We start from the raw sequence: 15808 nt of genomic DNA on the forward strand, positions 1-15808 counted from the left end.
GTATGTTTTAGGAAAAAAAAAATCCCAATTTTTATATGCAACTCATGATGGCAACTAGGATTCTTAAGGCTTCAAACATCCTGAAAGGAAGAATCCAGGCTAAAGTTTTCTCTTATGACAAGGCTTTTGATGGTTCCTAAACCACTTAATTTGGCTTACTCAGAGCCTTGTGTCTGGACTCAGTGCCTGGGCTCTCAGGGCTGCTCACCTCTCAGGTTTGTAAGGGCAGCACTAACTCCTCTATTAGTACTGCTGATTAGTTTATGTATTGTCAAAGAACTTCAACTGAGGCTGGTCAATACAGCATAGTTGCTGAGACCTGGGGCTTTTAGCAGATACTCCTTAAATTTTACATAAACTAAGAGAGGAAACACGGGATTTATCTTGTGAACAAACCATCTCCAACTTTATTGCTGCTGTTAGAATAGCAGATTGCTGCAGCATTCTGCCTTGGAGGCATCACAAGTAAATTATTTCAGTATGAAGTTCTTTCTTTGCAATTTTGGGCTCTTCCTTCCTAAGTTATATGATGTCTTTTCCTTTCTCTTTGTTCAGCATTTACTAAATGACAGATACTTTACTCATCCATTAACTGCTATCCACTGGTGTGTCCCAGGTCTTTCTCCATTCTCCTTACTTAAGCAGGAACAAGGTTTAAAAATATACTCTAAATAGGTGTAAAAATATGTTCTCAGTCTCCCATGGCACTTTAACACATTGCTTGTTTTTATCTAGGTTCCCAGGTGAACTAGGACCTCTAACTCAGGCTGTTTAAAAAAATAAAAGTCAGCAGAATTAAACCAATTTCTAAGTTATCATATTCATTACAAAAGAAGCTCCTAAAGTTCAAACACTACATTTTTATTCTTCTTCCCTTTACCTTTAATTTTAGTCTTTTTTTAAGGAGAAAAAAAAGAAAAAAAATGCAGACCCATATAAGAAAATGAATCTGTAATTGGACAGTTTAATGATAACTTGTAATATTTACTTCTTAAAATGCTCAATTAAAACTAACATGATAACTTTAATGAGAAAAATAAGTTCCACATTATGCAAATATTTGCACTGGAGACCAAGATTTGAATTCATATGGATTATAGCTGGTGGAAAGAGTTAAAAAACAAGGTCAAGTTTCCTCCTTGTGTCTGAGACCTTCTTCACAGCTGACTGGGTTGCTCACTCATCAGCTGGGCAAGACCCAACATCCTTTAAGTTATCTCTTAAGGGAGGTGTGACTATGTGACTGCTGCTTTATGTGGGGCTCACATATAAGCAACTGATCAGGGAGCTGATTAAAGGAATTTTCAGAGCTGGCCTGGTCTTGCTGATGGTGACTATTACAGCTGTAATGTGAGAGCTCCACTGAAAGGAGAGCATAAAAGGATAATAACTATGGTGAAGGAAACTGTCACCATTAGGGAAAATCAAAGCTCAAGTAAAAGTACAGTAGATAATGAAAACAGATATGGGGGAGCTTTTTTAGAGTGGTGATTTTGAGACCCACTTCAACAAAGTCTGTAAGCAATTGTTTTTTCTGTCAGACTTGTGTATTTCCTTTCAGGTATGGGTTATATGAAATTTTTTGGAAGCAGAACTGTTGGCTTGATTAGAACAACAACAACAACATAGAAGTACAGAAGCATTCAAAACTTGTGAAAAATCTATCTGCTTTGCTATGAAACTAAGCTTTGTGCTGGGGAATGAGAAAGGGACCAAGCAAACATCTTGTTCTGGTGTCATTGGCCAAACTCAGTTAATGCTAATGTTAATTGGAGCTAATGTTGCTCTGTCTGCTTCATGTAGCTAGAAAGGGCCACTTGGAGTTTGAATTCCCAACCAGGGGATGAGTTTGCCTTCAAGGGGAAAATATTTACCAGTCTCCAGTTAAAGTTACCTCAAAGATTTTTTTTTCTGTCCCCATAAGCCAAAATTGGTTTCACTTTATGACAAGAAATTTTAAAATCCTAAAGAATTTGTACTAAAAGGGAGCTGTAACCACTTGCACTGTGCACAGAATAGGAAATACTGAGTTGCCAGGCTGCTTTTATTTTGCCAAGTCTTCCAAAATGGTAGGAATGGAGCATCTCTGACCTCTCTGGATAGATGTTTCTAGCATGACATCACTGTGCTGGTAAGAACTTTTTTCCTGATGCCCAGCCTGAATCTCCCACACCTCAGCATGGTGCTATTGGCCTGTTGCCCCTTGCTTTACCCCCTTTCTCTACTGGAACAAATTTGGTTCAGTGATCTCTGGGGCTTAGTTGCAAGTATTTGTAGGTTGCTTTACATCCCTGCCAAGCACTTAAAAAGTACAGCCCAATGAACATGAAGAATTTTGAAAGCTATGCTACTTTATTTCTGAGGAAGAATATGAGTTACAGTTTCAGTCCTGGAAGTCCTTTAATAGAATTTGAAAATCCAAGGAGGGGTGATTTAACTTTTTTTTTTTTTTTAACTTGAAATTTTGCCATGTCATTGTTTGTAGAAAACTTCAAGCTCAGCTTTCACAGAAAATATCCATCTTCCTCATTATCAAATCATCCACCTCACCATTAAAAGCTCTTAAGAGTAAAGAGCTATCTATGGGGACAGATGTCTCGTATCAGCAGACTTTTAAAAGAAATACTCCAAACAGACTTATAGTGCATGCAGTAACTAGACAGATGCAAAGAACTTCACAGCACAGGTGTGAGAAAGCTTATCTGCCTCCTTCTCTGGAAATTCCAAGAGTCAGAGGCACACGGGTTTGAAAAAGTGATAGCAAGAAGGAGCAGATGGCAAATAATGCAGCATGGGAATAGTCTGCTAAATTCAGCCATGGGTGAAAGCCAGCGGCAGGTGAGTGACCTGTTGTCAGGAGGGAATAGGAGCATGCAGGGCTGTCAAATAGCAGTTTACTCAGAAATGCTGGAACTAGGCTCTTTCCACCAACCACTAGGGTACAGTTTCTGAGAAGAATGTTTGCGTAATTAGAGGACTCCAACAACTGGAATAATATTACTGAAGATGCTTGTCATCAAAAATCTTTAGGGAGTAATGAATAATAAATAAGTACATGACCTTAGTCATGGCTCTCCTGGCCCTTCAGAACTTACCTTCCATGTGAACAAAGTTTCAGAGAGCAAGGCTGAATCTGCTGAAGTAGCCCTGGGAGCCAGTACAGTATCAACACAGCTACTGTTGAAATGAAGAAGGACACAGAGATGTATCACTTGGTTTTGGCAAGAGAATCATCAAGCCACACGTGAAACATCCTTTGTTTTGAGACCCTCCTTTCCCTCAACCTCATGTCGACTTTCCTGAGTCTGAGGTTTTGGGTTTTATGGAGGTAAGCAACGTGTTACCATGACTTCACTGCTCAATTTACAGGAGCTGGAACTGACTTTAATGTGGGGCAGAGATGGGACTGCTGGATTATTTCTGGTCTCAACTTTGTCACTTTCAGAGATTGTCTCCTAAGTAGAGCAAAAACGGCATGCATGCACATATCAGCACGCCTATTGTACACAGGACATCCCAAAAAAACAGTAATTGATTTATCTTGGAAGAGGGTGGGGAAGAATCATATTTTTCTTAGTTTAGGAGAAGAGTTATTGTTACAGCCCAGAAAGAGAAAGAATGTTGGCAAGATCTTCACAGAAACTCTCCTCTTTTCCTCTTTCTAACACAGCAACATGCATGTTAAAATTAAATTGTCCTCTTTCAGAAAGGTGCCTTGCTTAAAGGACAACAGCATAAGCCAGTGTAAACTATGGGCTATTTGCTGTCCTTTTGGTGATGCTGCTGCCAGCAGCCCAAACCACAGGGCCATGAGCACTTAACAAGAGTTTCATGTTTTACTAGATTGTGGTATTTTTCAGGCTTGAGATGTTACACTGGTTTTTAATTTTATTTTGCTTGTTTGTGTACTGAGAAAAAAAAATTCTAGCCAAGGTCCTACTGCCTGACTGCAGAGTTGCAACAGTGACAGAGCAAAATATGCATTTGCCATAGGTGATTGGTATGAACATGAGAGATCAGGGACCACTGACCAAGGCAACACCTTCATTACCTTGGTTTTCTTTCCTGCCTGGGAATCGGCTCACTGCTGTTTGCTGACTTTAGTGGCTTTTTTCTCTCTTTTTTTTAACGCCTATTTAACCAATCTATATCTGTAGCCATTACAGTGGATTGAAGAACATGAGGTTGCTCTGTAAAACAGATGTCCATGCCTTTCAGATGCACTAAATACCACTTCTTTAAAGGTAAGCTTATTATAGACTAGAATTCATTGTGGCCTATTTATTAACCATAATAACCCTCCAATAAGGTAATTACAACCTTGAGGTAACGATGAATTTGTCCACCTCTCTTCAAAAGAGCAGAAAATAACTGATGTGTTCAGGAAACCTGTCCTTGGAGGATGGGTAATTCATACTGTGTACTCAGGAGGAATTCTTTCAAAGGCCTCTGCTCCAATCTTTCACACCAGAAGACAATCTTCTTTGTGTCATTTAAACTGTGCCAAATCTTCTGTAATAACACTTTTGCAGGAATATTACTTCTATGCAAGGCACCACTTTTTGACTTACAGGTTTTAAGTAATTTCAGGTTGAGTAGTAGTCCACTAAAACCAAACCAAACCACAAAAACTCCATACAATGCTGGTACAAATATTGATTTGTAGATTCTCCTTTTTATCACCATGTATATATACCATCAGACCCAAGTATCTCATCCCAGCCTCCCTTTATGTTAAAAACTCTTCCCTTTTGTCCATATGCTTTCAATATAACAAATATCCTGTTATAAAAATAGTATTTCAAGGCTATGTGTATCATATGTTTAGAGCACTTCTTTTTCTCAGCATCAGGAAAGAAAAAACTCCTTAAGGATCCCTATTTTAATTTTCAGAAAGACATAGTACCTCCATTGGTCTCACTGCAGCATCCTGTCTGCTGCTGGGTTGTAATTGCAATGCAAAGGTTGCTGAGGTTCTCCAGTCTTTAAGAATTGTGCAGGGTTTAAACTCATACATAGTTTGTAATGGGGCTAAGCCCAGAGTTTTCAGTCAAAACTCAAGCATGCTCATGCATCCTAAGGCACAGTGTGCTTTCCAGGCAGAGTTCAACACTGATACTACAGTATTACTGATTTATTTTGTTGTTATTCCAAGCCAAACACAGCTATTCTGGCTGGAACCCATTTTCTTATGGGCTTCAGAAAGTTTCTGAACTTTCTGAAATATTTTACCCTCCTTGGCCTATCACTATTATTTTTCTGTGGCTCAGACATGGCTATTTCCCTTCTCTGGTGAAAACACAACAAGGATGTATTATCGAGGGTCAAAAAATGCCTTTAAATTTCTCTAACTAAGGAAGACCTTAAGTCTCTTACTGAAGTTGCAGTAGGACCCAGATATTTAAGTACAGTCGAGGTAGTAGTGGTGTCCTGAACCCCAGAAAAAAGAGCAGGGTGGGGATTTTAGGGACCCAGCACCTTTCAAGTTGTGAGTGGTGATAATTTGACTCATAGTCCTACAGCTGATCACAAATTAGAGTGCTCAAAACACAGGTGTACGTAAGAGAGAGCCTTGTGCAGATTTGGAGGGAATATGTGGTCAGCACTGGAAAAAAAAAGCCTGATGATGAGCACTGAATTTGCAGTGTGTCTCTGTTTCTGGGTTGCTCTGTGACCAGGGGCTTCTTCAGAAACCTCTGATATCGTGGAGGTATTTGCAGGATTGTCTCTGAATTGCAGCTCTCAGGACATGCCTGCTTTCTCTTTTCTGTATCTGCATATTTAGGTTCTGAGAGAGGACTAAGAATAACAAGATACAAATAAGAGAAGGGAGCTTCGGTTGAGTAACTGGAAAATTGTTAAAGAAATGTCAAGTTCCTAAACTTGAATTATTTACAGTCACACGCGTACGGCACTGGAAGATGCAGGTGAAGGAAGGATGCAGGCAAATTCCAATTTCTGATCCTAAACCTAGAATGCACAGAATGCATTTTAGCATGTTTTTAGCTCTGAACATGGTAAAATAAGAAAATGAATTTATTTCCCCTTTATATGCAAACCTATTAATATATTCAAAGTAAGCCTATAGAGAAAGGCAAACTCCTGATCTGTGTACAATGTCTGCACTAAAGCCCTTTTTGTCTTTTGTATTTATATTTTTAGCAAATCTCCCTGCTGGGTTTCCAGCGGGCTGTGCAACATCTAAACCAATATGCCAGACATAACTCACATGCTTGCACCAATTCTGATGTTTCAGGGCTTGTTTAGTGTGCTGTGATGTTGAGCTCAAATATGCATTTCCTCCAGTCTGATTTCTTTCCAGATCTTAGTTTTGTTTCAGATGATGCCTTAAGGTTGTGTTATCTTCCCCCTGGGATGGGTCTGGAGTATGAGTTAGGAATGTAAAGTGAGATTTTAATCAGCAGCAGTTTAAGTAAAGGAATGGAAGAACAGCTGCTGGAGTTGGAATAGCTTGGGAAGCACAGAGTTCTCAACACTTTGCATAACTTGTACATGATTCAGTGTGTGACTGCTCATCAGGCTAGCTCATGAAGCATCCCCCAAGAGGGCTGTGAAGTGACACTGTAGGGCTTTTCGGCCCTGAAAACTAAAGACAGGAAAATGTTGATGCTTCTGTCAGGCTGGAACCTAAGGGCTAAGCATGGTAGCATATAAAAAACCAACCAAACAACAGCCTGACTGCTCTCAGCTTCCGTGGGCATGGACTGCCAGGCTAAACAGGGGCCAGGGGACGGCTGGGGTTCTTGTGTGTGGCCTTTGATGGTGCCAGCTCATTTCACCTGAAGCTCTTTTATGGGCCCAGAAGGGGAGGTTGAACCTCTCTTAATAGAGAGCATGTTCTTTCTCAAAAGAAAAACTCCACAAAACAGACAATTAACCCAAACCCCATGCCCATGCACAATATAATACAATATTTTACATAGTTTAATTCTATTTAGGAAAGGAGGGAGAAGAAAAGGCACTAATGTTTAGGAGCAGTGACAGTAGAAAATATGTTAGGAAGATAAAATGAGGAAAGGAATTACTCTGGCAATGTCTTTAATCGACTAGAAAATTATCTGTACTATTTAAGAGTTTCTACTGAAACAATTCCATGAAAGATGGTTGTACTGGATTGTGGTTAAGACACAAGACAACAGGACCTGGGTAAGTTCCTTGTTCAGCCAAAAATTCTTTGGGCACTGCTCAGCATGCTTAAATTCAAGGTTTCTTATCTCCTCTCAGGAACAGATCAAGTGGGAATATTCTATTTCCCTAGTCCAAGACTATGGTGAAGATAATTCTAATTATTTTTGAGACCTCCAGTGGCCCATGGTGAAGTTTACTAGCAAATACCAATTAAAGTGAGGTGAAAACAGCAGATTCTGGGTGGTTTGACAGGTCAGCAAAACCAGACAAAGAACTTACTTGCAGGAGGACTGTGATGCCAACAGGAGCATTACACAGCTTGCCTTCAGTAACACTGTGCTGTTACAGGAAAGTTCAAGTCTCTATACCCAGATTTAATTTAAAAATTAGTTTTCTCTTTTGAAGGAAGGGCTAAGGCTTAAAAATACATTTGCTGCATCCCAGCCAAGCAGGTTCACTAATAACAAGAAGACCAAAGACAGATTTTTTGCATTAGAGAGAGCACTTTATTATTTCTCTGCTTTGTTTTCTTTGGAGTCCTGCTGAAAAATTTTTGATTGCATACAAATAGGAGATCATTGTAAAAAGGCGTATCTCATGTTTCTCATGTTGCTGCCAGGTCTGAGATATTTCTTTGTGACTTTTGAACACTGTTTTGATTTTAAAGGGGCACTATCATAGATTCATTTTGGATGAAACAGATCTTTAAAATCACTGCATCAATGGAAACAACCCAAAAACTGCATTTCCTTTATAAGGACATCTTACTGAGAGGTACACATATATTTAAAAGTACCCAGCACCGTTGTTTGTTTCTTAAACAGCATGTGCGTTTAATAAAACTAAAAGCATGAGTATTTCTAAAAGCTTCCTTCTTGATCTTTTAGACTGCAATTCTTCACTCCTATGCTACTCTGTATTCAGCTTTACTCTTTCTGTATTTTGTTTACCAGTTCTTTTAGGCAGTAAAAGTAGACCTGTCCAGGTTTCCTGGTATTCATTCTTTCATGGCACAAGCAGACTGACTTGGGTTAACAAGTTAGAAGAGAAGTTGGATTTTAATTGTCTGTTTTCTATCATATTGGAAAAAGTTAAAAAACAATTCCCTCAACATGCGGTGCTGTAAGTTCCCTTTCCCTGTGTTGTTTTTGGACCTGCAGTATTTTGAGTATGACATCTTACAAAAAATAATAGTATTTTTAAAACCTCCTACTGGAGTGCGTTTGATTTGAGTTATTCAAAGCAAATGTGGAGGACTAACAGCCCTCTGAAAATAATCTGTGACAGGAAAGCAGTGTTGTTTGCTTCCCTCCCCGGGCACGTTCTGTTCTGTTCTGTTCTGTGTGCACGTGTGGGACTTTCTGGGACTCCTTGGAGAACTATGTGCCTCTGCCAGCAGAATTTAGCTCCCAGATATCCACAAATTTGTTTGGACACCGTGCAGTGGTACAACCTGCTGGTTCTAAATTTCTGTTAGGAGCCAGACCTTTAGCCAGGAGTGCTGAGATGCAGAGACTGGTGACGTCCCCTGTGAGGTCTCTACTTCAAGGATTTTGGATCTCCTTCTGGACAAGAACAGTGTTCAGCAGTGAGGTACAGGATGGCTCGGTTGGAGCAGCAGGGGTTGTAAATACACATGACAAAACATCCATTGCCATAAAGGTAGCTCACCTCCCCTGATTTCAGAAGAGTAATTCCAGATCACGTCTGCTGATAATCCAATATTTATATAAGAATTTCCTACTGGTTTAATGGACAATCTAACCCCTGGTTTGTTTTTTTTTTGAGAAAAATCTGACTTACAAAATGTAGCAGATGGGGTTTTTTTAAAGTGCTTCTTTACCATCTTAAGCATCGTATCATGAAAACCTGAGCCTTCAGGTCCTCAGGATTTTTTTTCCCCTCCTGTTACTGATTCCAACATGTGCAGGCACAGTCCTAAAGTTATCACATTGCATGTAATAGCTGCAGGGAGGACGATCATTTCAAGTAAGAGAATATGAAGCAGGATCAGATTAATTCCTTAATCAGCACAGAGCCCAGCCTCTTGTGTGTGTCAGTTACTTCAAAAATAAAGGCAAGACTCCACTCTCTTTATTATATATAGATTATCAACAGAATTGTTTTGAAATTGCAATTTTCTTAAAATAATCACTGAATTACCCACAAATAATTTCTCTATCAACTAGCCAAGAATGATGAGCTTAAGTTTAGACCAAAGTGTCTAAAACATAGTGCCTTAAACCTAATGGTTCTAGTTAAAATCCTTTCTGGACACAGCTGTAAAATGCAACAGCCACATGAGGGAGGATGAGAGGAGCAAGGGATGATAAGACCTATGTAAAATCAATTTTGCTGCTGTTGCTGATGAAATCTCAAAGGAAAGAGGCTTAAGAACCAGTGAGCCCATGAAAACAAACAATACAAAAATAGGAATTTTAACTTCATTTGTGCTTTTATAATGCAGGTAGTGAAACAGCTTCTTGTGCATACTCATAGAGTCTGGAGATTCTTATTTAGCTGTGTGAAGAAACAAAAGAGTGAAAAACTACTAAATTCTGAGCAGTGCACTTGATGCTTATCCACTGTAGAAAACTTTTGGTATAAAACAGTCTGAAAAGAATTTGCTGCCAACCAGTGTTTCAAACTCCTCTGTCTGGAACAAAGGCAGCCATCTGGAGCTCTGACTTGTGGTAAATCTGGATGAAACTTCACCTCAGACATCCTGGAGAATCTGTCTTTGGTTATTCTTCTATTGATATATACAGTAACAACAAGGTGATTAGGATAAAAACTCAAAAAAAGCTACTCTCTGGCCACCTAAATCTTTATAGAAAATCAGCCCCTTTTTTTCTGAGATACTTCATGGTTCATGATGGCAACACCAACTGTGTGGAGATGGTTACATCAGCTGCTGCATGATCTCTGTGTTCCATGGTGGGTGCTCTGATTCAGTCCTTAGTGAGTTATAGGCTTTTGTGGTCCGGCTGTTGATGAAATCCGCCTTCTTAAAGTCAGCCTTTGGAATGGGAGAGACAGAACAATTCATTATCTTCAGGGCTGATTCTGCAAGGGAAGAGTGGGTCTAGCTGCCTAAAAGCTGAATGAGGAGCCAGGTCGGGGTCTAGGCAGTCCTGTGCAGTCACAGAGACAGAACAGGCAGTTCTCATTCAGTCCAAGCTAGATGAGAGGATAACTGGAATTGCTGAACTCTCTCCACTGACTCTACCAGCAGCCTGTTGTAGCTCAGCTCTACAGGCTCCTAACTTTTAGGTGACTAATAGCTGATATTAACCTAGCTGAGATTAACCCTGTCAGAACAAAGAACAGAGGGCAATGCCAAAATGACTCAGGATTTTATCAGTTTGATTTGATCAAGTGATTTCTGTGGTTTATCAGACTAAAGTTTCAAAAGTGTCAAGGCATTAGAAGGTTCTGAAGTTTCCAGTGCCATACCTGGTGTCTCTAGGGGATCTGATTTGCATAGGAAAAGCAACTTATCAGCATTTTTTACAATCAGGTCTGACAAACGTGTCTTACAGGCTTTCCAAAACTACCAGTAAATTAATAAAATTCATGCCATCAGAGATATTGCTGTATGGGAAAGTCAGGAATGCAGTTGTAAAAAAAGAGAGATAACAAAAAGCTAGTTAAGAATTTATATGGCACATAGCCTTATTCTTGAACACAGATTTCTGGGTTGTGGGGCAGTACCTGTTGAGTGTGATGCAACACTGTTAAAGTTTATGCTAAGAAACCTTTCTGGAGCAAATTTCAACCAAAAAAATCTACAAAGAGAAACAGCTGAAAAATAAATGCTAACAGCTTCCTTGAGAACTTGGAACAGGTTATAGGGAATTTGAAGTGACAAATTCTAAACTGCAAACACACAAGGATTGAAAACAGTTTTAAATGCAGGGTGAAGGTAGGGAGGTGGAAATTAACTCAGCTGTGTGTTGAAACAGCAGGCACAGAGCTTCAAAAAAGCCAAACTGGTTTGTGGCAGACTCATGCTGGTCATTTTTTGTTTGCTCTGACTGTGGCAGTTAAGTGTTTGCCAAACCTTTCCCTAGGTTTTGTCTGACACCTGGGCTACCAGGCCGTGCAAACAACGAGGAGAACAAAACTGCTCTGGTTTTAAAGCAGGAAGCTGCCTCGCCCTGCCTCTGTTTTTGCTGGCACTGTAGTTCCTCTGTGCCAGGCTGGTTCAGCCAGTGTGCATGGTCACCTACTCTGCATCACTCCTCACCACCTGACACTTCTGGCAGGCAGCAGCACTTTTCATAAGCTTTGCCAGCAGATATAAAATCACAGAGGGAGAGAACATAAAAACATATGAGCAAAAATTAAGGCCATGCATTACTTACGCAGGCTTACATACAAGTAAATAAGAAAACTAAATTCAGGGACCACTTGAATCCTATCACAGGTTAATTCTTAAATGTACAGGAACGCTAAGGGCCCAGAGGACAAATGAAAGGGTTCTAGGTCTGAAAGAACAGATTATTTTGATTTGTGCTTACCTTTTTGTAAGCACTGTGGAGATCAGTGTGTGACCACAGGGAGTAGAGGAGGACTGAAGCAGCCCTGCTGGCTTTGCTGAACATATTGCTGCCATTTTGCAAAAAGAATGGTAAAACATATTTAAATTCCCGCATCATAATCACAGTGCATGTACAGACTTCAGAAAAGGTAACCTCATAGCATTTGTTTTATCTCTCTTTATCCTAAGTGCTGGTTTGCCACCCTTTAGGTACTGTAGCATGTTTCAGGCTGTCCTTATTACTGAAATAAATGAAACATGCCTCCCTGCTTCACTCATTCTTCAAGTGCTCTGTAGCCTACATCTTAGAGCAGCTGTCATATTGTGCATTTTCAGCAGAGGAAAATACCCTCAGCACAACAAACATTTGAAAAAATCTTTCCAGCAGGTAAAATCTCTGGTTAGTTAGGATTTAAACTATTAACGGCCTCATGAGGCCTCCTTTACTGATACTGATTTCCTCTTTCATTTTGCCAAGAGAGAGCAAGGCAAACGGAATAATTATTCATATTTACAAAGCATAAATTATCTTTTGAGTAAATACTGATTGCACATGCAGTATTAAAGAATTATTAAATTTTGAATCTGTTCTCTAAAATGGCAATATATTATTCTTAAGTACAGAACTGTAAGTTCTATAAAATGTTAACCTTCACATAAACTTCAGCACTTTATTGCTAAGTTTATCAGGGCTGTGCTACAATAAACATTGTGCTACAATGGACAGACATTTTGGGTACAGATGAGATATGATGATCAGTCACTACATATATATCAGAATACAGATAATATTGTGCAGTTATCTTCAGAGGAGCTGTTTAAAATGCTGGAACCTGGTGAATTTAGCTATGGATGGGAGAGCTGTTGTAAGACACCTTTCTGTATTCCCCAATCAGTGCAATTCTATTCACATCACTTGTCTGGGCTGTCCTGTACCTCGAGATAAAGCGTTTTTTCTCCCCAGGTGGCAGAGCCTGCAATTTCTTCTTTGCCTGGGGAAAGAGTGAGACTTGTGGAGCTCCCTACCTGTCATTCATGCTGATGGCAATGACCTTGGGCAGGCCGTGGGCGCTGAGGAGCAGCCTGGCGTTGTGCGAGCTGCTCTGGGTCAGGTTGAACAGGGTGTAGCAGATGGACGCTGTGGTTTCACAGGCAATGTCACACCCTGGCACACACTCGGGCAGGATTGACACCAGATCAGGCAGAACTTCCCTGGCTGCAAGTTAGAAGAGAGACAAGCACAACAGGTGCAGATTTACCTTATTCCTCCCATTCTCCCTCATCAGGGAGCTGAGTGCTCCCACCACACACTCGTGGCTTCCTTCCTGCATTACATCCCCACAGTTCAGGTGAAGCTGCATCCTCACTACACTGGACAGCCTGTAACTTACCTCATGCACATTCCATTAATAGCTCATGTGCTGGACTGAACTCACCAGGTATGTGCCAGCTGCAGGCTGCCACTTCCCTTTTAAGAGATGTTTTATATTAAATTTATCTCCATTTGATATGGAGGTTCATTTTGCTTGATAAGTTGTGCTATTCTGTCTTTCCCACACTCTCATAAATTGTTTTTTCCTGATAAAATCCCAACTTCTTATCAATTTAATTTTTCTCTTTCAGGGGGATTCACCACCTCTAATTGTTAACACCATATGGATTATCCCTTTGAAATCAGCCCACCGATATGTTACAATATTGTCATTAATATGGAATGATCTCTAAGGATTAATCTAGGCCCAGGAGACTATTCTGCAGAATTCTGGGGGTTAATCTGCTCCATGGGCCATCTGTATACCTGGAATTTCCCCTTTCCCCCTTGGTGGGAACACAAAAAAGGACAACAAATTATATGCATACATTTTATCCTGTCTGTAGGAAAAAGTCTGAAATACACAATAAATTGAAATGAGAATACTCAGAATAGAAGTGGCTTTAAATTTAGAAATGAGATAATTTAAAAAGAATGAACTATTTTTTCTATAGCATCTTATAGCTTCCATTCTCAAAAAAATTTTGTAGTAAAATGGTGTGGGCTGCAAACTTCTAAAGCTTTGTGTCTAATAAAAGAGAGTCTGATCTTTGCTAGAAGAATTAGAGATGTTCTGTGATTTGTTGCAAAGCATTATGCAGCTGTGACAGCACAGAACTCAGCACTCACCTTCCTTTACCCTATTTTAAGCAGAAGAAAAACTCCCTCTCTAAATATGTGTAGACTTTACTTCAATTGTGTATTTTTGAAACTAACACAAATGGAAGTATCTGAAGAGGAATACCCAATTAAAAATGTTGTTTAGGGGAAACTCTGTTTTAAGCCCTGCGCAGTGACTGCAACTATCTGGTGGAAAATCTACAAACACTCACAGATCAGGGTTTTTTTTGCACATTTCAATTTTTTTTTTTCAAAGCATGAAACTTTAACGTGAAGAGAGCAGAGCAAGCTCTCTTAGGTCTTTGCTCACCTATGTCATTTTGCAGGGAGGTGTTTCGAGACAGGTTCCTGAGCAGTGAGACCGCTGTTTTCTTCACTGCAGGCTGGCTGACGTGCAGCATAGCTCGGATGCCTGGGAGGCCATTTGCCTTTTGAACAACAGTCCGGGCCACTGCGAATGGCATCTGTGGAGAGGCAGCTCTGTGTCATTACCATGAATGCACAGCCTCAGAAAAAGCCACACACAGCCAGTTCTCTGCACCAGTTCAAGCATATTGGCAATAGTTTTAAGCCAGAGCTACATGAGTTGCAACAGGAAGGTGATATATAAGGAGTTTCAAGCCCTCTTTCTCCCAGGTGCTCTTTGGCTAGTTCCTCAGACAGGTATCATTAGTTTCTTCAACACAATTGATCTGCTGTTGTGCCAGAGCCTCCTCTCACAACAGGACTATCTTACACAAAATGACATTTTTAGTGCTTTTCACATCTGCTCATCCCTGATTGTGCAATGAATTAGCAAACTCCACACATGGAGATGTACAAACAGGGAGAAGAAGCAGACCCCATGATGTGCCAAGCAAGGAAAAGCTGCACTGCTGGTTATGTCTTTGCCTTCAATGTTCTTCATTTTCCTTCACCATGCCATTGAGCCAGTGACTTGTCAGTGGTTATCTGGGCTCAGCTGCACTGCAATCCTGAACTCTATGCATTCACATCAAGAACTAAATGAGAAGAAAAGGAAAAAAAGCTGACTTACTGGTCCAGTGCCAGCTGTGAGGTTCTGAAGAGCTCCCAGGGATGCTTCCTGGTGTAGTTTCTGGTACTCTTTGCTATTAAGGAGAGGTATATCCTAATCAGTGTAGAATGCCAGAGTGATTCAACACCTTTGGGACTGCTCTTTTCCTCAGGTAGAGGGGTGTCCTGCAGCTTCTAAACATGTAAACAGATCAACCCTTTAGAAACAGTGACCTCTATAGCTAAATGCATCACAAACTGAACTAGCAGTTTTGTAACTCTCTCTGACCAGGTTATTTGGAGACTGTCAAGTTCTGAGCTCAAATAAACATGTGCAAAATTCGGTATTTAAAGATAGTGGCCAGTCCATCCAGTAGGGTATTCCTCAACTAACAAAACATTTGCTATGTCACTGTCATCAGCAGCAGCTGAATGAGAGAATTGGTGTCAAGAAGGACTATCAATAAATTTGCACTTTTGGGGCAAGGAATTGTCACCCTACCAGACACATCAAACTTTTAATGAGATATCAGCCTTATTCCCTAGAGGTTGCTACAGGTTATTAACCAAATGAGATGTAACTAATCATGTACTTTACCTCTTTCACTTTTCTGCTCCGTGTTCCAAACAGCCTGGTGTTTTATCATTGTTAGAAATATTTCTTCTTTGCATATACATGCTCTGTGCATAGCTCTCAGGGAGCTCTATCTCTAGTTGGTAAGAAAGATTGTGAAGAATGCACACACAGTTCTCTGTGGCCTAAAATAATAAAAAGAACAGAAATTGAAAGCTTTGGCATGTATTGAAGGGACTTGTATAGACATGGGAGAAGATTTCATTTCTGGATCTCAGTAATTGACTGTAGTGTTTCTAACGCCTCATGGAAGAGCCAGGCTTCATGCCTTTACACTGATAAATGAAACATGTCCTGGGATGTTCCCGAGCACAGA

The 15808-nt window shown here is 40.2% G+C and overlaps 1 protein-coding gene across 1 annotated transcript in view; it reads right to left on the reverse strand.

The window, feature by feature from the left end:
* Positions 1 to 10051: 10051 nt before the first annotated feature.
* Positions 10052 to 15808, reverse strand: part of LOC116995607 (plakophilin-2-like) — a 35152-nt gene continuing 29395 nt past the window's right edge. The window contains 8 exon segments of the mRNA XM_033058461.1: positions 10052 to 10168; positions 11673 to 11760; positions 12719 to 12908; positions 14155 to 14308; positions 14881 to 14933; positions 14936 to 15053; positions 15457 to 15485; positions 15488 to 15617. Coding sequence (XP_032914352.1) covers positions 10052 to 10168; positions 11673 to 11760; positions 12719 to 12908; positions 14155 to 14308; positions 14881 to 14933; positions 14936 to 15053; positions 15457 to 15485; positions 15488 to 15617 — 879 coding nt within the window.

This window comes from Catharus ustulatus, chromosome 4 (assembly GCF_009819885.2).
Source record: "Catharus ustulatus isolate bCatUst1 chromosome 4, bCatUst1.pri.v2, whole genome shotgun sequence".
Taxonomy (NCBI): Eukaryota; Metazoa; Chordata; class Aves; order Passeriformes; family Turdidae; genus Catharus; species Catharus ustulatus.